General features: G+C 41.5%; 2 protein-coding genes across 2 annotated transcripts in view; both read left to right on the top strand.

The window, feature by feature from the left end:
• LOC114649576 (uncharacterized) overlaps positions 1-17562 on the top strand; it is an 80471-nt gene extending 62909 nt beyond the window's left edge. The window contains exons 7-10 of the mRNA XM_051924780.1: positions 505-762; positions 9794-10138; positions 16150-16439; positions 17326-17562. Coding sequence (XP_051780740.1) covers positions 505-762; positions 9794-10138; positions 16150-16439; positions 17326-17562 — 1130 coding nt within the window. The remainder of the gene's footprint in view (positions 1-504; positions 763-9793; positions 10139-16149; positions 16440-17325) is intronic.
• A 2777-nt stretch (positions 17563-20339) lies between these two features.
• Positions 20340-21645, top strand: part of LOC114649575 (tenascin-N-like) — a 33844-nt gene continuing 32538 nt past the window's right edge. The window contains exon 1 of the mRNA XM_028799066.2: positions 20340-20428. Within this exon, the coding sequence (XP_028654899.2) occupies positions 20377-20428 (52 nt within the window). The 5' untranslated portion in view covers positions 20340-20376. The remainder of the gene's footprint in view (positions 20429-21645) is intronic.

The following is a 21645-nucleotide window of genomic DNA, read 5'->3' as shown; positions in this document are numbered from 1 at the left end:
GCTGAATGGCCTGTTGTCTGTTTTATAATTCTCTAGTTAGACCTCATCACCAGTGAAGAGCTCCAAACCAAACAGAACATCAAAAGGCCAGAATGACAGCAATGCATCTATCTATCTATCTATCTATCTATCTATCTATCTATCTATCTATCTATCTATCTATCTATCTATCTATCTATCTATCTATCTATCTATCTATCTATCTATCTATCTATCTATCTATCTATCTATCTATCTATCTATCTATCTATCTATCTATCTATCTATCTATAATATAGTGCCTTTCCTATCTATCTATCTATCTATCTATCTATCTATCTATCTATCTATCTATCTATCTATCTATCTATCTATCTGTCTGTCTGTCTGTCTGTCTGTCTGTCTGTCTGTCTGTCTGTCTGTCTGTCACAGTAACATATTTTTTGATCTATCTACTTAACATGTGTGTATGTGACACTTACAGGACTCAGTCCCTCTCAGTTTTTTCTCTTTATGACTTTGCAGACCCCTATTATGGACCAGTAACTTTCTCTAACATCACCACCTCCTCGATTACTGTGAACTGGACACAAGCACCAGGGCCAGTTAACTCCTACACGGTTACTGTGAGTGGACCGATGGGCTGGAGCCGATCCATCTCCGTGGGCAATGTTACGGGAACAGTTGTGAATTACCTGATCCCTAATTCCAATTATACTTTTCAAATTGTCCCCACAAAGTGCAGCATTAACCTCAACCCTGCTGTCGCATATGCAAGTACAAGTAAGTAGAAGAGAGAAGGAAATGTCCAAAAATAACTTAATGGGTCATCTAGGAAATGACTTTGAAGACAATAAAACAAGTGGAGAGGAATTTTCTGATTTTTTTATTTGCTAATGGGTTTTGTTTTTAGTCAGTTGGCTTGTTAATTTTTTCTTCAGTTGCATCTCTTGATTTTTTGTTTCTTTTAAAAGCAAAAAGATGTTGTAAATCATGATTTAGAATTGTTGGGAGGGTCCATTTTTGAAAAGGATTGGTGTCAGTGTTTAACAAAACCCAATAATACACAAAAGGCATAAAAGACCACCTACTTTGATAGTCTTTTTGTTCTCTGGGTCATGTTTCACATTTTCTTCTCTGGGTCATGTTTCACATTTTCTTTAGCTTTGTGCTGTTTTCCTTCTCTGCACAAACATAAGGAATTGTGGATCTATGTACAATACAATACAACACAATACGATACAATACAATACAATTTATTTTTGTATAGCCCAAAATCACAAAAGCCGCAATGGGCTTTAACAAACCCTGCATTTTGACAGTCCCCCAGCCTGGACCCTCTAAGAAGACAAGGAAAAACTCCCAAAAAAACCCTAGTAGGGAGAAAATGGAAGAAACCTCAGGAAATTCAGTTCAAAGAGAGACCCCTCTCCAGGTAGGCTGGGCGTACAGTGGGTGTCAAAAAGAAGGGTGTAATCTATGTATTTTCATTAACTTCTTCCAGATTATCTGACCCATTGCTGTGTCATTGTAGGGTCCTAGGGTGACCACTTTTTCTCTTTCATGACTCTTTATTATGTAGATCTGAATAGAAAGATACAAATCCCACCCAAAGCCCATGTATATTTACTCTTACTTAACTTTATTTGTCCCCAAAGGGAAATTAAAAATTTTACAGAAGTTCCAAAAATTAATAAATAAATATAATTAAAACAAACAACACCACCCTCCCAACACACATAAAAAAATAAACTTGTGACATGGATAACAGAGAGCTGCTGTTGTCAGTGGCAGGCTTGTCGGTTGCAGTTACAGTAGATGAGGTCAGACCTGCTCAGATTGTACCACAGGTTTATATTTAAAGTCATTAATTTTTGCATACAGCTGGTCCAGCTTGTAGTGTTCATGAATGGAACATGCCTGAAAGACATTTGTTTCCTTGTTTGAAGTCACCAGCAGTCAGAATGATTCATCATTGACATATTGGTAATAGAGTAAATTATTTTTGCTGTTGAGTCAGCCAGGATGTTGTAAGTTACTATCTGGACAAATTTAGTCTGCATTTCAATGTCTTGGTCACACATTTTAGCTTTAATTGAATTGCAGTCCCGTTTTCACCATTGCACATTCAGAAAACTCTCCAGTCCACCTCCGAGTTTTTCCACTCAGTCTGAAGAAACCCATCCAGCATTAAAATGACATCTGTAATAAAGAGGGGTAAGCCGACTCTCTGCGATACCCAAAATCTGACATAGTACCTGAACTTACCGTAACTCGCTATGAGACACAAAAATTCAAACAACGTATGTGGAAACAATAAAACATTTCTTATTATACGGTATGAAGTCAGACCAAGTCTGAATCCTTTCCACTTGACTTTTATCCACATTCCGGATCTTCACCTCTTCCATCCCCAGACAAGCTTATGGCTTTTATCCTTGCTACTGACATTTTCGCCCTTTTTATTTTCGAATGAGCAGCTCTTCCAATAGGGTGTGAAGGGGCTCTTTAGGTTGTGGTGATCACAGTGCTATTAGATGAATGTGGAAATGTTTAATAGTCCCCACTTTACACTCCTCAGAATTTCTTATATTCTCAGACTAGTAGTCCCCAGTGGCTCCTCCCGCATAGTAGTGAAGCAGGACAAACCTTAAAAATCAATAAACAAACAGGTAACTCTAGCTAAACGGAGGTAAGGTACACTCCAAAACACAGAGGGACACCCACTCAAACAGAGGCTGGCGCTTGAGTGAGTGGCCCACTCCTGATGTCACACTTCCCCCTCCCCTCGGCCTGCAGCCTCTGTCTTGGATTAGCACGAATATATATCGCTCCTGCAAGCGAACTATGATTCTTAGCGTGATGAGAGAAGTCACAAAATCAACTGGAATGCTCAAGCAAATTATAGAAAAAAAAAAACGATCTAGATCCGCTAAATAGTTCACTAGTTTGTTAGCTAAGCAGAGGTAAGGTATGCGCCCTAAGGCTGGCATGTGAGTGAGGAAGGCCCCCAAACCCACCCCCCCTCATCCAATGCGTCTCTCTCAGATTCACCCAAATAAATCGATATGATACTTAGCGCAAAGAGACTTCATATCGTATAATAAGAAATGTTTTATTGTTTTCACATAAGTTGTTTGAACTTTTGTGTCTCATAGCGAGTTGCGGTAAGTTCAGGTACTATATCAGATTTTGGGTATCGCAGAGAATCGGCTTACACCTCTTTATTACAGATGCCATTCTAATGCTGGATGGGTTTCTTCAGACTGAGTGGAAAAACTCGGAGGGGGACTGAATGTGCAATGGTGAAAAAGGGACTGCAATTCAATTAAAGCTAAAATGTGTGACCAAGACATTGAAATGCAGACTAAATTTGTCCAGATAGTAACTTACAACATCCTGGCTGACTCAACAGCAAAAATAATTCACTCTATTAGCAATATTTCAATGATGAATCATTCTGACTGCTGGTGACTTCAAACAAGGAAACAAATTTCTTTCAGGCATGTTCCATTCATGAGAAGTTGCAAAATCAACCGGAATGTTCAAGCAAATTATGGAAGAAAAACCCAATCTAAATCTGTTAAGTAGTTCTTTTGTGAAAAGTGGACAGAAAGAAAGACAGACGTTGGATTTTATATAGAGAAAGATGTTGTATACGTACACAACCATCAGATCTTTTGCGCTTACCGTGTGACATTTCTCCAGTTCGCAGCTTGTCTGAGAGGTAGTTGAGAAGTTCCAGCTCACAGGGCTGCATTGACAACAGCATCTCTTTAGTTAAGTTTGAAACCCTCCACCTTTCTTTTACATTTATAACCGATGAAATTAGTCAAAGTACTAGAACAAAGAGGAGAGAAATGTACGCTTTTCTCTATACATAGTTTAACATTAAGATTTTCCATTTGTGCCCAAAATACAAGTCGAGTAAAATGAATGTTGGCAAAGTCGTTTGTCTTGTTTGCTTTAGCCTACCAGGTGGCTCTCTGGCTTAGTATGTTGATTGGCTTCTGGTCTGACGTGGTCCAGCTTGGCCATGTGCATAGAACAGCAGAGACAGCAAGCATGGCCATCTGCATGGTTTCAGCAACAGAGAGACATTTTGCTCTTTCTTCTCCTAGCCCTTAACTTACGTACTTGTCCTGTCATCTTTGTAACATCTCTTGGATGAGTGGGGGTGTCAAAGATTCAGCTCTTCAGCACAACTTATCATCTGCCCCCAAGTCTATGACTTGCTTATGTCCTTTCATCTCAGCCATCAGCCTCCATTCCATCCCTGACTTTTCTTCTTGGCCACCTGTATTCCTCAGGGCCAGGTTTCTTCCTGGAAGTGTAAAGAGAGCTCCTGCTTCTAAATCTTGTTGATGCTCATAAATTCTACCACCAGAATGATGCAAATTGCATAGCCCAGAGCTGCACGTAACTAAAGTTCTTACCTGATCTAGTAAGGTCATAAATGTGCCCAAGGAAGAACAGGTTTATCCAGCTTCCCTGCCAGGTTAGACATTTTAAAATCAGGTATTGTTAGACATTAAAAAAAACAAAAAAAAAAAAACAAAAAACTATTAGCCTAAATGTCAGAGATGCTCCGATCGATCAGCCACTGATTAAAATCCACTCATTGTCACTTAAAATGACTTGAATGTTGATCGGTAAATTGGCCGATCACAAAAAACTACCCTTCAGCCCCTGCTTTTCTAAGCTTTATGGTAATTTAGTTGTAGTGCTCCTTTACACGAAGTATTATGGTAATTGAGCCAGCCTATGTCTTTATTTTTAATTGTACCCAAAGCATGTCAAGGTTTGTTTTATAAGAGACTGAGAGATGATTGGAATATTAGCCTTTATGTTAAAGAAAATGGAGTCATAAACTGAGAAAAAGTAATCGGAGATGTTGTCCCGTACAATTAGACAAACGGGAAGAAAAGCTACTTTAATGAATTCAGACCTTTTCATTTTGTCCTTTAAATTAAAATGGACAGTGAGCTTGTTTTAAGTCCAGCAGCTTACATTTTTAATTGGAAAAAGAAAAGACAAAGACAAATTTGAAATTGCTGCGTAGTAAACAATAGGCTTGTTAGCTTAACAGAAAAATGTTTCTTTTACTTATAAACTTTTTTAAGCATGTTAGCTTTATGTCTTCGTGATAACTTATGAACATTTGATGCATTTGCAGGTTTTTTAAAGATATGAACATTGTTTATTATTTGTTGTTGTTGCTGCACAGGTTTTGGTAAGAAGCAAGTACTGTATAATTAAAATGGTAATCCTTATTTATAATTACACCTTAAGAATTATGAATGTCTAGCTGATACACTGAAGAAAAAAAAACATACCTGCATAAATATAGTAAATGTAGAGTTTAACAGTAAAAAACTGTAGTGCAATTAATGATTAAATAAATCAGGAGTGGTCTCCCCTAGACTTTCTTGTATACTCAGATATTGGGATGGATATTTGAGGAGTAAACCACAAGATAATGATTATAATATATAATCATTCTATGTATCCATCCATCCATCCATCCTTTTCCGCTTATCCGAGATCGGGTTGCGGGAGCAGCAGCTTGAGCAGAGATGCCCGGACATCCGTCTTCTGGGCCATTTCTTCTAGCTCTTCCGGGGGAATCCCGAGGCGTTCCCAGGCCAGTCGAGAGACATAGTCCCTCCAATGTGTCCTGGGTCTTCCCCGGGGCCTCCTCCTGGTTATATGTGCCCGGAAAACCTCACCAGGGAGGCATATAGGATGCATCCTGATCAGATGCCCAAGCCACCTCATCTGACTCCTCTCAATGCGGAGGAGCAGCAGCTCTACTCTGAGCCCCTCCCGGATGACTGAGCTTCTCACCCTATCTTTAAGGGAAAGCCCAGACACCCTGCGGAGGAAACTCATTTCAGCTGCTTGTATTCGCGATCTTGTTCTTTCAGTCACTACCCATAGCTCATGACCATAGGTGAGGGTAGGAACATAGATCGACTGGTAAACTGAGAGCTTTGCCTTTCGGCTCAGCTCCTTTTTCACCATGACGGGCTGATGCAGAGCCCGCATCACTGCGGACACCGCACCAATCCGCCTGTCAATCTCACGCTCCATTCTTCCCTCACTTGTGAACAAGACCCCGAGATACTTGAACTCCTCCACTTGGGGCAGGATCTCACTCCCAACCCTGAGAGAGCACTCCAACATTTTTCCGGCTGATGATCATGGTCTCAGATTTGGAGGTGTTGATTCCCATCCCAGCCGCTTCACACTCAGCTGTGAACCGATCCAGTGAGAGCTGAAGATCATGGCCTGATGAAGCAAACAGGACAACATCATCTGCAAAAAGCAGTGACCCAATTCTGAGTCCACCAAACCGGACCCCCTCAACGCCCTGGCTGCGCCTAGAAATTCTGTCTATAAAAGTTATGAACAGAATCGGTGACAAAAGGCAGCCCTGGTGGAGTCCAACTTTCACTGGAAACAGGTTCGACTTACTGCCAGCAATGCGGACCAAGCTCTGACACTGGTTGTACAGGGACTGAACAGCCCTTATCACGGGGTCCAGTACCCCATACTCCCAGAGCACCCCCCACAGGATTCCCAGAGAGACATGTTTGAACGCCTTTTTTCAAGTCCACAAAACACATGTATACTGGTTGGGCAAACTCCCATGCACCCTCCAGGACCCTGCCAAGGATCCACTGTCAACTGTTCCGCGACTAGGACGAAAACCACACTGCTCCTCCTGAATCCGAGGTTTGACTATCTGATGGACCCTCCTCTCCAGGACCCCATGAATAGACTTTTCCAGCGAGGCTGAGGAGTGTGATCCCTCTGTAGTTGGAACACACCCTCTAGTCCCTTTTCTTAAAGAGGGAGACCACCACCCCAGTCTGCCAATCCAGAGGCACTGTCCCTGATATCCATGCGATGTTGCAGAGGCATGTCAACCAAGACAGTCCTACCACATCCAGAGCCTTGAGAAACTCCGGGCGTATCTCATCCACCCCCGGGGCCCTGCCATCAAGGAGTTTTTTGACCACTTCGGTTGACACTGCACCTCATCCCCCTCCTGAGACGCCGGATGGTGGACCAGAACCTCCTTGAAGCCATCCGGAAGTCATTCTCCATGGCCTCCCCAAACTCCTCCTCAGCAACCACCGAAGCCGCATTCCGCTTGGCCTGCCGGTACCTATTAGCTGCCTCCGGAGTCCCACAGGACAAAAGGTTCCTGTAGGACTTCTTCTTCAGCTTGACGGCATCCCTCACCGCCAGTGTCCACCAACGGGTTCGGGGATTACCGCCACGACAGGCACCAACTACCTTACAGCCACAGCTCTGGTCAGCCGCCTCAAAGATAAAGGTACAGAACATGGCCCATTTGGACTCGATGTCCCCCACCTCCTTCGGGACATGGTCAAAGTTCTGCCGGAGGTGGGAGTTGAAGCTACTCCTGACAGGGGACTCTGCCAGATGTTCCTAGCACACCTTTACAATACGTTTGGGCCTACCAGGCCTGAACGGCATCCTCCCTCACCATTGAAGCCAGCTCACCACCAGGTGGTGATCAGTTGACAGATCCGACCATCTCTTCGCCGGAATGTCCAAGACAGGTGGAAAAAAAAAAAGTCGAAAAAATCCAAAAAGTTGATCATCGAACTGAGGCCTGGTGCCAGTTGCACATATGGACACCCCTATGCCTGAACATAGTGTTCGTTATGGGCAATCCATGACGAGCACAGAAGTCGAATAACAAAACATCACTTGGGTTCAGATCGGGGGGTGGTCATTCCTCCCAATCACGCCCTTCCAGGTCTCACTGTCATTGCCCACATGAGCATAGAAGTCTCCCAGCAGAAAGAGGGAGTCTCCAGCAGGAGCGCCCTCTAGCACCCCTTCCAGGGACTCCAAAAAGGGTGGGTACTCCAGACTGCTGTTCGGCACCTACGCGCAAACAACAGTGGACCTGTCCCCCCACCTGAAGGCGGAGGGAGGCTACCCTCTCGTTTACCAGGGTGAACCCCAATGAACAGGCTCCAAGTCGGGGGGCAATAACTATGCCCACACCCGCTCTGCACCTCTCACTGGAGGCAACTCCAGAGTGGTAGAGAGTCCAGCCCCTCTCAAGGAGATTGGTTTCAGAGTCCACGCTGTGCGTCGAGGTGAGCCTGATTATATCTAGCCAGAACCTCTCAACCTCACGCACTAGCTCAGGCTCCTTCCCCTTCAGAGAGGTGACATTCCACGTCCGACGACAATAGAAATCCTAAGATCATTGGGACATGCAAACCCCTGCACCACGATAAGATGTTGGCTTGAGGAGGAGTCATTATATATATATAATATATAATCATATACTGTAATATAATATTTTCATATTATGTACATTAAGGAACTATCAACAACAAATCAAAGTAATAATATACTGAACAATTATTATAAAAGTAAAGTTGAATAAATTGGACTCTGCAGCTGAATGAATAAAAGGTAAAGTATGACTTCCGGTTAACGGAAATAGCCCAAAAGTTGTTAGAAATCTACATTTTGTACTTAATACTTGTATGCAAAATTTGGTTGAAATAAGTGAAAGCGTACTCAAGTTATCATGTTTACATACATACACACACACACAGATATAATTTCAAATATGGTATTTTCAGACTCAGGGAGGTCTAAAACATCGAGATTCATCAAAATCTCAACGTCGAATCTTTGGATAATTATAATACTTTCCCTATAGTTATACTATATGAGAAAATAAAAATGACTAAAACTTGTAAGCGCAGGTATATTTACATTGTTTAATTGACAAATACCAATTAATTTACGGTGTACTCACACTAGACTCGTTTGTTGAGTATTGATTATCCTCCCTCCCTACTCCCCTGCTGGCCTGCACTTACACTGTGCTTAACATTCTGGACCCGGGCCCACTTTCGTCATGTTTGTGCAACATCGTGTAAAGCCAAAACAAGATCCGAACATGGAGTGGCAGCACATGTCCCAAAGATTTTACTTATTTTGCGGTTGTGTTGCAGTCGTATAGGATGATACTCTGCCCTCTGAAAGATTTATTGAGTATGCAGCACAGCGTTTTGCTGTTAATTGTGCTGCACGTACGTGAAAATTTTTACAGTGACAAATTATGTTAAGGGAGGAAATTTGCAGCTTTTCTTGCCATCTACAATTTACGTTCATGTATAAGATGATAAAAACCCGTTTTTTAACTCAAATGGTATTGAATGAAATGAGAATTGCACTATCTGACTTGTTGCATCATTGACATCATGTCTGTTTTCCATACTCAAGCATGTTTAGCGATCATGCTGTTCCAGAATGCTACTGAATCACGCTCGGGCCCACCTCTTCCAAGCGGGCCTGGACACAGTATGGTTGGCCCAGCACCGAGTGATCACACTAGTCAAATGAACTAGACTTTGTGGGGTTACATGTGGACAAATGTGCTCAGGCTTGTAACAAATTGTTAGTGTGACTACACCCATAGTTTAATTATTTTTAAATATATTTAAAATTAAATTTTATTTAAATATATATATATTTAGTTTAATTCTAAAAATACACTTTTAATATAGGACATAAGGCTTCTATGTGTCTGGTTATGCAGGAGCTTAGCGTAAAAAGTTTTTTAAAGGAATAAAGGGGAAAAAAGCAGACTCAGTATCGGCAATGGCTATTAAAGTAACATGAATATCGATGAATGGTATCAGGCTTAAAAAACCCAATTGGAGCATCCCTACTATATGTTAGATATTACTTTCAATTATATCTTACTGTAGTCTCCTAATTTGTATTTGTTTATTTCAAACTCCAGGCCAGATGTTCTTCCCCAGCCAACCAGAAAAAAGGTTTTACATTATGACTTCACCTCTGAGTTGGAACGACGCCCGACAAAAATGCATATCCTGCTTCCAAGATCTGGCTGTCCTGAACTCTGCAGAAAGGATGCAAGCCGTTCCCATCACTGGTCTGAACTTGTGGATGGGATATTACCAAGTGGTCAATGGGATCTATCTGTGGGTTGATGGAAATGAGACGTTTTATAACAACTGGGCAGCTGGCCAGCCTAACATTGCTGACAACTGTGCATACCTGGCAACCACCAAACTTTGGTACAGTTATTTATGCAGCTACACCATGCCATACATCTGCCAAGAAGGTAAGGTTATTGCAGCAATTTCATTCCGTGTGTCTGCCTATCGCGTTTTATAAAGCCCTGTTGGGGATTTAGGGGGATGTGGGAATGAGGGACAAATCAGGAAACTGCCAGCTAAAAATGTCGACTCAACTTCCAGCACTGCACATGCAGCTTTAAGAAAACTGGAAAGGTTCTGATTTGGACAATTTAAGATAAAGAGTCTGTTGTAATGTTATTCACTAACATTTACATCCAGAGAAATATCTCTCCGATCGATCGTCACATTTTGAATATAATTTGAGTTTATTTAAACGTGGTCTTGTTCAAAAGGCAAAAGCTGACATTTGACTGTAAAAGAATGATTGGTTGTTTCACCTGCACTGATTTTGGCCTTGAATTACTCCAGATGTGCTACTGTATGTGCTTCACTGGTCTGTTTTTGCGTTGCACTTCCACGATCAGCCTTTTGCTGAGTTTGAATAGTTAGCTTGTTATCTTCTTTAGTAAAATAATTTTGTGGCAATAGCATCTGACTACAGAAATGTATGTATTTTTTATCAGTTATTATAAAATCAGCTATAATTAACAATCGGTTATAATAACATTTTTTCAGTCAGCTGAAGCAAAACTAAAGAAAAACGCAATCGGCTGTATTAAAAATTTTCTGTCTGCATGGCATTTGCTGTTTGCTGTACAGTTAAGGATTCAACCTTCAAGCCGAGACATGCGATTGACAGAAACCCCAGACACTGGACAGGGAAGGACGCGTGTGAGTGCATGTGTGTACGTGTGTGTGCACATGTGTGTGCGTGTGCAATAAGCTGTTGACCATGAAAAGTGGGAAAGACACTGTCATGACTGTCCCCAAGTGCAAAAGTTGGGGAGGGGGAGACATGCCACCCACAACTGCCCTCTCCCAACGTCTTTAGAAAACAGTATGTGATGTGCGTGTGCGCGTCTGTCGTTTGAAACATTCTTCTTCTGCTGAGGATTTTTGTAATTTAGACAATTTGCAATTTTATGCTGCTAACACAGCATTCAACAGCAAAACGCAGACCACTCTTGATAATTTTTTAACACGCGACTGATTACCTTTCTCATACTGAATGTTGTATTACTGCGTTACTGCATAAGTGTCTGTTGTCATCTGAACGCTACAAAGAAAATGAGCTAAATTGTCACTTCAGTTACTGTTTCACTTGGATTGCATAGGTCGATTATAGAAGTGGGAACCATTCTGGGGCGGCACAGTGGTGCAGTGATAGCGCTGCTGCCTCTCAGTTAGGAGACCCGGGTTCGTGGAGTTTGCATGTTCTCCCCGTGTCTGCGTGGGTTTCCTCCGGGCACTCCGGTTTCCTCCCACAGTCCAAAGACATGCAGGTTAGGTGGATTGGCGATTCTAAATTGGCGCTAGTGTGTGCTTGGTGTGTGGGTGTGTGTCCTGCGGTGGGTTGGCACCCTGCCCAGGATTGGTTCCCTGCCCTGTGTGGGCTGGGATTGGCTCCAGCAGACCCCCGTGCCCTGTGTTCGGATTCAGCGGGTTGGAAAATGGATGGATGGATGGAACCATTCGGTACAGCTGGGTAAAGTGTGCAGTTTTTAAAGATAGGGCCTATGCTTTGCATTTCATTTTTGAAAAATCGACTATAATAAAATCCAGTTGTAATAATATTTTTTTCTGGCAAAAGACGTTTTATTATTTCTGGGAAGTTACTGTATTCAAATATTTACTTAATTTTTTAATTTCAGTATTCTAACCTTATTTTTTGGCCACTTTGACAGCCCTAGTCTCAGCATAGGTACTGATCAGCCTGGGCAGCAGCACAGACCACTGTGCCACTGTACTTCCTCACAACTATTAGCATATAAATGTACATGTAATTTATATTGTCAGGAGAGGAAGCTTAGCAAAAACAATCAGTCCTGTTATGCTGTATGTGACGCATTTCTAGGCGGGAAGTACAGAAGTTCCCATTAATTGGTAAAGTGGACACAATTGTTATAATTAGAGGTGGGTAGAGTAGCCAAAAATTGTACTCAAGTAAGAGTAGCGTTACTTCAAAATAATATTACTTAAGTAGAAGTTAAAAGTAGTCATCCAAAAAATTACTCAAATAAAAGTAAAAAAGTACTTGGTGAAAAGACTACTCAAGTACTGAGTAACTGCTTGATCATAATAAATTATTTATTTTTTAGAAATGTTGTAATAAGACAGACAAAAATATAAAATAATGTGCAAATTATAAAATAAAAAATGAGTAAAAATAAATAACATCTTTACAAAATAAAGATGCATAAATAAAGTTCCAAATCTCAGTTTTTAACAACAAAGGTTTTGAAGCCAATACCTACAGTAGGTAACATGTATGTTTGAACAGTGCAAACTACTTACAGTGACAAGATATACTGTACACAAGGGGTGCCCAATACGTCGATTGCGATTGACCGGTAGATCGGAAAGGTAGTGCAGGTAGATCGCATTGCAATCAAAAAAAGTTTTTTTTTAAATGTTACTCTATCATACTGTATATCCTCCCTATGGCATTTGCCACTTGATTGACATACAGGGCGGCCAGTCTGTGATCTCTTTTCTTCTAACACACTGGCCATCCCGCACACACGATCAAAAACGTGAGCTACTGCAAAGCTCCAGCTATCTACAGTAAGTGATCTAGTTAGCCTTCCAATTTATATCGACTATAGAAGGGATTTTAAAAAAATGTGTTGGTTATGGGCTGAATGTGGAATTAGAAGAGGATTTTTTTCTCTCACAATGTCACAATCAAAGTGCGTTTGTCTGATCTGTCAATCTATCATTGCTATTCCAAAGAAGGAAAATGTGGAAAGGCACTTTCGAACTGTTTATAAAAACTACGAAACTGACTTCCTTCCGAAAAGCGATCTGAGAAAGAGAAAGGAGAGGGAACTAAAATCGCAGTTAATCAAACAGCCATCATTTTTCACTTGGCTGAATTCAAAAGCAAAGGCAGACACAACGAACCATCGTTCCGGGTGAGTCACTCGATCATTAAGCATAAGAAGTCCTTCCAAGATGGCGAGATGATAAAAGAGGTCTTTGTTGAGGCAGATGGCTAGGGAGAAATTCCTGCTGAGATTTCAAGACCCCTGGCCGGAGAAAAAGGAGTTTCTTCTTGTCATTAAACATGCAGAATACAAGCAACTTAATAACGATCAATGGCCGCAAGACTTGGCATTTTTTTTCCGATCTGACCAACATGTTGAATGAGCTTAATTTACAGCTGCAAGGAAAAGAGAAAACCATGGTCAATATGATTAGCTCAGTTAATGCTTTCAAACGAAAAATGCAACATCTGTCCTCAAAGCTGCAGCGCCTTGATTTGAGGAACATCCAAAACCTCGTGTCAGAGCTGGAGACGCAATGGAAGGTGTGTGCGCAACTTGACAGCATACGCTACACAGAGCAGATTGAAAATTGTCTGTGCTAATTAAGTGCTATCCATTTAGGGAAGATGTTGAGGGTGATCGAGGGCTCATGGACAGTTTTGGAACTTACTCACAGAGGAAAAGTACCCAAACATGAGGAAATGTGCTACCTCCTTGACTGCATTATTCGGCTCTACTTATTTATGTGAGTCAGCCTTTTCCCACATGAAGATTATTAAATCCAAATATTGTAGTGACCATAAATGTATTGAATTGTTATAGTGCCATAAGGGTTATTCATTTATGCAAAGTACGACAACATATATTTTATATATAAAGTATAGTCAGTATATATATATAGCATTTTTAATGTAGGTAGATCATTTTGACCTGGTCATTTTAAAAGCAGCTCGCAAGCCGAAAACAGTGTGGGCACCCCTGCTGTACACTGACAGTATAATACTGCATATTCACTTGCCCTCCAAATAGCACATCTGATAGAAAATAACATTAGAACAAGGCAGCTTGTGCATGTACAAGAAGTCTCACTTTACCTTGACTGTCTGTGTCTGTGCATGTTTGGCTAAAACGTTCTTGTTCTTCACTCAGTGAAGTGATGGTTAAGCTTCAGCAGGAGTTGGCTCTCATTTTTCATGTACAGTATTCTTTCTTTCCCTGTCTGCTGCATGTGAGGAATTTGTTCCACTAGGACGCGACAGTTTGTGTGTGGTCATGTGACTGCATGGCTATGTCTGATTTGTGAAATGGAGCCATGTGATTATTGTTGCTACATCTGATTGGTGAAACAGTGATGTAGTAGATCCACTGGCAGATTCTCTCTGGAAAAAGTATAGCATACTGTATCTAATGGAAAAAAAGTAACGATTCGAGTGTTGCCCAATATAGCGGAGTAAGAGTAGCGTTTCTTCTTCACAAATATACTCAAGTAAAAGTAAAAAGTATGGTGCAGTAAAACTACTCTTTGAAGTATATTTTTTTAAAAAAGTTACTCAAGTAAATGTAACGGAGTAAATGTAACTCGTTACTACCCACCTCTGTATAATACAATGTTATATATATTATATGCTTTATAAATAAACATGAATCAATGTGAAAATTGTCGATCAGTTACACAGCAAATTGACTATGCTGTTGAACAATTCTGACATGTATAATTTTAACAGGCGACAAGAAAGGTAATGTTGTACATCTTTAGGGGATAACATTAGACACCAAAGGAGATCTTGATATGCCATTTGTATTAAAATGTTTACATTTTCCCATTAGAATAGCTTTTGATATGACAATTAACAAATCACAGGGAAAAACATTTGAAAAAGTCGGTTTATTTATTAGAGAGAAAGAAACGAAATTCACTCACGGGCAGTTATACGTTGCGTTGTCACGCAAAGTCCAAACACATAATCAAAATTCAATGTGATATTGATGAAAATTTCTTTCGAAAAATTGTTTTTACTGAAGTTTTACAGTAAAAGTGTAAGTTTAAAAAGTATTTGCGTGTTAATTTCAAAGCCAAGCAGAACGAAAACGTATAACGCAAAGAATACATCTAACGCAATATGAAACAAAATTTTCTTTCAATTTATTAAATTTTCCTATTTTTTAATATGGTTAATTACTCGCTGTAATGTAAAATAGTTAGTTCTATTATGCATATTTAACAATTCGCATGAAAATAACAATCTGTTTAAATTGAACATCCACTTCCCCATACATGAGCGGCAGATCTGTGAAGTGGCTAGTATGTAGCGACTGAAGAGAGCAGGGGGCAGAGCTCCCTAGTGTGTGTGTGTGTGTATATATATATATATATATAATATTTTTTTTTTTTTAAATATAGCAACTTAACAAAACTGCAAACTTATTCTGATAGAGCCTTGTTGTAACGAATGCTTTGGGGTCATTACTGGCAGAAAAAAGCCCTGGACAGGGAAACAGTGCCCACTTACACCCACACTCACACATACAAAATGAAATGACAATTTATTTATTTATTTATTTATTCTTTTACAATGAGTTAAGTGGCTTGGTCAGGGTCACACAGTGAGTGTCATCACTAAGGGCTGTACAAAGGAAACGAGAGTGAAGTAAAATTATGTACCCCCCCTGTTTTGTTGTCTCCTATGGTGACCCTCTTTTTCTTTTTTCAGTATATTCTTTATTGTGTACACCTTAATAAAATGTGTTAAACCCCATACACTTACCACTCTGTGGTCAGAAGTCAAGCAAAATGACACCTTTTATTGGCTAACTAAAAAGATTACAATATGCAAGCTTTCGAGGCAACTCAGGCCTCTTCTTCAGGCAAGATGTATTTCCCGTGTTTGGTCTTGAGAAAGGATCAGTGCACTCTGCCATCCCCTGGTCCGGCGTGCAATTATCCTTTTTTGAACCCTTTAGCTGCCTCCCATGCACACATGTGTGACACACCTTAAATGCAATATATCACTGCACCGCACAGCCATTTTCTTCTAACCTTTCTACATTAAACATAATAAGCAGGAGTCTCTCGTACTGCTGTGTCTCTGGGTGGAGGTGTCACCTCCAGCAAGTCTCTAAATGCAGAAGTCAGTTGTGATCCTCTGTTAAACTTTGTTTCTTTGAAGACAGGTACTATGGAATCATCACATTCTCAGATATAAATAGTTCTTCAGTCACCCTGAATTGGACACAAGTGCCTGGGCCTGTTGACTCCTATGAGCTGACAATAATTGGACCCACCACTCCGACCTGGACCCTGACGCTGAGCAACCTAACAGGAACTGTGGTGAACTATTTGATCCCTGACAGCTTGTACACATTCGCCATCATTCCCAATAAATGTGGGTTTCAGTTGGACAATGCCACCAGCTCAATATATACATGTGAGTTTGAACTTCACAGTTTCTCGTCCACAGTAAGTGTTAAGTTTGTTGTTTATTGGATGTTGCGGACAATGATGACTGACTCCTTTTGTTATACTGTATGTCTGTGTTAAAGTTTTATTTCGCCTGAGCTGCACAAAATGAAAATCCATACCAACTGACATTTCTATGACAATAAAGTATTTAGAGTGGATTCAGAAGGTCTTCAGTCCCCTTCACTTTTTACACATTTTGTTATGTTGCAGCCTTGTGTTAAAATCATTTACATTTATTTTTTCTGCAGAAAGAAACACTCAATACCCCAGAATGACAAAAAAACCCAGAATTTTAGGAATGTTTGCAAATTTATTACATATAAAAAACTGAAATGTCACGTTATAGCAAGTATTAAAACTCTACTTAGTACGTTGGCAGTGAGTTCAGCCTGGCATCTCCTTAGGTGTGACACAACAAGCTTCACACACCTGAATCTGGAGATTTGTCTGCCATTCTTCTCTGCAGATCTTCTCAGGCTGCATCAGGTTGGTTGGAGACCGTCAGTTGACCGCTGTTCTCAGGTCTCTTCAGAGATGTTTGATTGAGTCACTCAAGGACATTCCCAGAGTTGTCCCTCAGCCACTTCTGTGTTGTCTTTGCTTTGTGCTTGGGGTCATTAAACCTTTGGCCTGGTCTTGGGTCCAGAGTGCTCTGTAGCAGATTTCCATTGAAGATATGTCTGTACTTTGCTTTGTTCAGCTTTCCCTCAACCCTATCTAGTTTTCTAGCCTCTGCCACCGAAAAAACAATCTCAAAGCCTGATGTAGCCACAACCATTCTTCACCTTTGGAAAGGTATTACACTGGTGATGAGGGGTGTCTGGTTTCCTCCAGACATGATGCTTAGAATTGAGGCTAAACAGTTCAATCTTTGTTTCATCAGATCAGTGCGAGGGTCAGCTGGGACCCTTGCCTGGCTGGAATGCCCTCAATGAAGAAGGACAGGAGGAGACAGCATGCACAGGGCATTGTATCCCCGGACACGCTAGATGGCAGCCCCCAGGATTCCCACAGGGAGTCATGGGAAGTGGAATTGTTTGGCGCACCCCTTTTTCATTCCATGGGTGCTGCTGGGGGTGTTGTGGGGACTTTGGAACACCGGAAATACTTCTGGGGATAACATAAAAGGAGCTGCCTGCCGGGAGTCGAGAGAAAGGAGACAAAGCTTGCTGGGAGGAGCAGAGGAGGCTAATATTATTATCGCTATAATTTGCTACTATGTCTAAAATCTTGTTTTTGCTTTGTCATTCTGGGGTTTTGAGTGCTACTTGATGTGGGGACAAAAAAGGATTCAAATGACTTAGTACAAGGCTGCAACATAGGTTGGCACAGTGGTGAGTGGTAGTACTGTGCCTATGGTGTAGCGGGTCCGTGACTTAGAAAATTGTGACTGATTTTTTAATAAATAAATAAATAATTGGCCGGCTTGATCTCAGTGGGTGTGCATTCTCACGCTGCTGCAGGAGGTTGGTGAGGTAGTTGAGGCGAGATGTACCTGCACTGCTTCATCAGCTTCCAGCGGTACGCGACTAGTGGTGCGATGGAGGCATGTAAGGAATAGCCGGCACAAGAAAACAACAAGAGAATTGAGAGTAAAGGAAAGAAGAACAAAAGAAAAGAAAGGAAGGATGATAAGAAAAGAATGACAAGAAGGCAGGAGGCAGAGAGAGCCACGGCAAGTGAATGAGAGAGTGAGAAGGCACGCTCAGGGGCTGAAGGAGGCCACTTTAGTCGAGCGATCAGGGAGCTGGAGTGACTGAGGTGCTGCTCGGTTGGAGCTGCCAGGGTATTGAAGGCTTGGGAGGGATGCGAGCCTGGCATTGGGAGATGGATTCTTGGTGTAATGCCCTGCGGGGGGCCACAGATAGCAGCAGGGGTCCAAGCCTAGGAGCAGCACAGAAGGTTGGCTGAACTGCTGATTAGGCACCTCCTTGGCCGCAAGAATCCATATTGGGTGAAGCTAAAGAGTTATCCATTTTAAAGGATTGCTCATGTTTTTATGGACAGTGTGTTGGGTTTTAAACTCGCTTTTAAAGGATTATTTATTTGATTGTTTTTAACCTCCACTTTCACTTTTTATTGGATTTTTTATTTATTATTTGAACTTTTGCACTGTACTTTTGAACACTGTTTGGGTTTTGTCTGTTTTTAACAAAAGCACTTTTGCACTTTTATGCACCTACCCCTTGCTTTGTGTGAGTGTCCTCATCTGCTGGCTCATCCCTCTGGTATGTTATCGGTGGTAGCGGGTTCATGAGGCTCTCCAAAAGGACCCGGTAGTGTGGGGCTGACCCACACCGTCACACTGCCTCACAGTTAGGAAACCCAGTGTTCACATCTTGTGTCCTCCCTATGTGGAGTTTGCATGTTCTGCCCCTGTCTGTGTGGGTTTCCTCTGGGTGGTGTGCTTTCCTCCCACAGTCCTTAAGTCACGGGTGTCGAACTCCAAGCCTGGAGGGCCACAGTGGCTGCAGGTTTTTGTTTTAACCCTTTTCCTAATCAGTGTCCAGTTTTGGCTGCTAATTAACTTATTTTCCTTCTATTTTAATAGCCTGTTTTTAAGGATTAAGTCTTCTGAATTAATTCTTTTCTTCATTAAATGACAGCCAAACAGAAATGAGACATGAAATAACCCAACAGTTGATCAGCTAAATTGGGGCTTCAAACTCCAAGAAATTTCACTCCAACCAGTTTCTTAATGAGAAGCCGATTATTCTTGCAGTTAATTAAACCCGTTATTTAAGCCTGTTGTTGCTCTCATTCTGCCACAGCAAAACTATTGATATTCTATTATTTTCTAAGAACAGCAAGAAAATGTTTTGGTGACCTGAGAGATTAGCCTTACTGAAACCTTCACCTTTCTTTATTTTCAGATATTGTGTGGTGGGCACAGGTGAGCTGGTCATGTGGCGGCTTGTTTTGTGTCTCATTGTTGTTTGGCTGCTAATTAAGAAAAAAACACCTAAGGGGCCTGAGTCAAGTTAATTAGCATCAAAAACTGGTCACTAATTAAGAAGATGGTTAGAATGAAAACCTGCTGCCACTGTGGCCCTGCAGGACCGGAGTTGGACACCCCTGCTTTAAGTCATGCAGGATTAGTGAAGCTAAATTTGACCCTGGCATGTGTGGGTGTGTTTGCCATCCAATGGACTGGCACCCTGCCCAGGGGATGGTTCCTACCTTGTGCCCTGTGCTTGCTGGGATAGGCTCCAGCCCCCTGTGACTCTGCTCAGGATTAAGTGGGGTTGGAAGATGGTATGGCCGCATTGTAACAAAATGTCTAAAAAGTGGAGGGGTCTAAATACTTTCTAAAGACACCGTATTCACTTACTTTCATGTATATCTCCTTTGGATTAATGCAATATGGAAGCTGCTAAGTTTTTGTTACTCCAAAATTCTTGGTTAACTCAGTGACCTTTAACATGGTGATGGCTCATACCTCCAGCCTAGGAAGACACAATGCATCAATGGTGGGATTCTATGTTTTCTTTACTGCAGTTCTTCATTTGCTAGTTGGGAATGTTCTTATTTTGTCATTCATGAACACTATGCAGCTTCTTTTCTTTTTAATGTCACTCTTTTCTGTGCTCTTCCTGATCACTCCACTAAACTGTACCCTTCTGTTGTCCCACCAGCTCCTTCTTCATCTGCCAATTCCAACCAAAGAGAGAAAAGGTTTTACGTTTCAACAGATGTTCAAGCCTGGTTCAATGCCAGACTCACATGTATGTCCTGCTTTGAAGACCTAGCTGTCATAAACTCCGCAGAAAAGGCCTTGTCTGTACCCTCCACGAGTTTTACCATGTGGATTGGCTACCGACTCCTAGCAGATGGGCCCTATGTGTGGGTCGATGAAAACCAGACGGCATATGAGAGCTGGGCACAAGGAGAGCCAGATTCTAACAACGTCTGTGTGTACATTTCATCATATAAGATGTGGCACACTTATAACTGTCAGTACTCCATGCAGTACCTCTGCCAAGAAGGTAAGGATTTTGCTTTTTCCCTCAGTCAGACTAGGAGCAGCTCCTAATGCAATATGGAAGCTGCTCTTTTGTTATTCAAAAATTCTCAGTTTACTCAGGGACCTTTAACATGGGCATGGACTCTAGATACACTATGTGGCCAAAAAGCAGAGCCGTCTTAATGTATGGGCACTGGCTGGGGACCCCACGAGCACAGGGGCCCACAATGTTTCTGATACCTATGTATATTTCTGTTTTCCTATCAAAGCAGGGGCCGCAGTGTACTGCTTTGCCTGGGGGGTCTATGATACTATTAAGACAAATGATTGAGTTCAGGTGCTTCTTTCTTAACACTTGCATGAGATCAATAGCGTCATAATAATTCTTTACATTTATAGGTGCTGGTCATAAAATTAGAATATCATGACAAAGTTGATTTATTTCAGTAATTCCATTCAAAAAGTGAAACTTGTATATTAGATTCATTCATTACACACATACTGATGTATTTCAAATGTTTATTTCTTTTAATTTTCATGATTATAACTGACAACTAATGAAAGTCCCAAATTCAGTATCTCGGAAAATTAGAATATTGTGAAAAGGTTCAATATTGAAGACACCTGGTGCCACACTCTAATCAGCTAATTAACTCAAAACACCTGCAAAAGCCTTTAAATGGTCTCTCAGTCGAGTTCTGTAGGCTACACAATCATGGGGAAGACTGCTGACTTGACAGTTGTCCAAAAGACGACCATTGACACCTTGCACAAGGAGGGCAAGACACAAAAGGTCATTGCTAAAGAGGCTGGCTGTTCACAGAGCTCTGTGTCCAAGCACATTAATAGAGAGGCGAAGGGAAGGACAAGATGTGGTAGAAAAAAGTATACAAGCAATAGGGATAACCGCACCCTGGAGAGGATTGTGAAACAAAACCCATTCAAAAATGTGGGGGAGATTCACAAAGAGTGGACTGCAGCTGGAGTCAGTGCTTCAAGAACCACCACGCACAGACGTATGCAAGACATGGGTTTTAGCTGTCGCATTCCTTGTGTCAAGCCACTCTTGAACAAGAGACAGTGTCAGAAGCGTCTCGCCTTTGGACTGCTGCTGAGTGGTTCAAAGTTATGTTCTCTGATGAAAGTAAATTTTGCATTTCCTTTGGAAATCAAGGTCCCAGAGTCTGGAGGAAGAGAGGAGAGGCACAGAATCCACGTCGCGTGAGGTCCAGTGTAAAG

The sequence above is a fragment of the Erpetoichthys calabaricus genome, chromosome 3, assembly GCF_900747795.2.
Source record: "Erpetoichthys calabaricus chromosome 3, fErpCal1.3, whole genome shotgun sequence".
Taxonomy (NCBI): domain Eukaryota; kingdom Metazoa; phylum Chordata; class Cladistia; order Polypteriformes; family Polypteridae; genus Erpetoichthys; species Erpetoichthys calabaricus.
The sequence above is the reverse complement of the archived record's forward strand: the minus strand, read 5'-3'. Positions and strand labels throughout refer to the sequence as shown.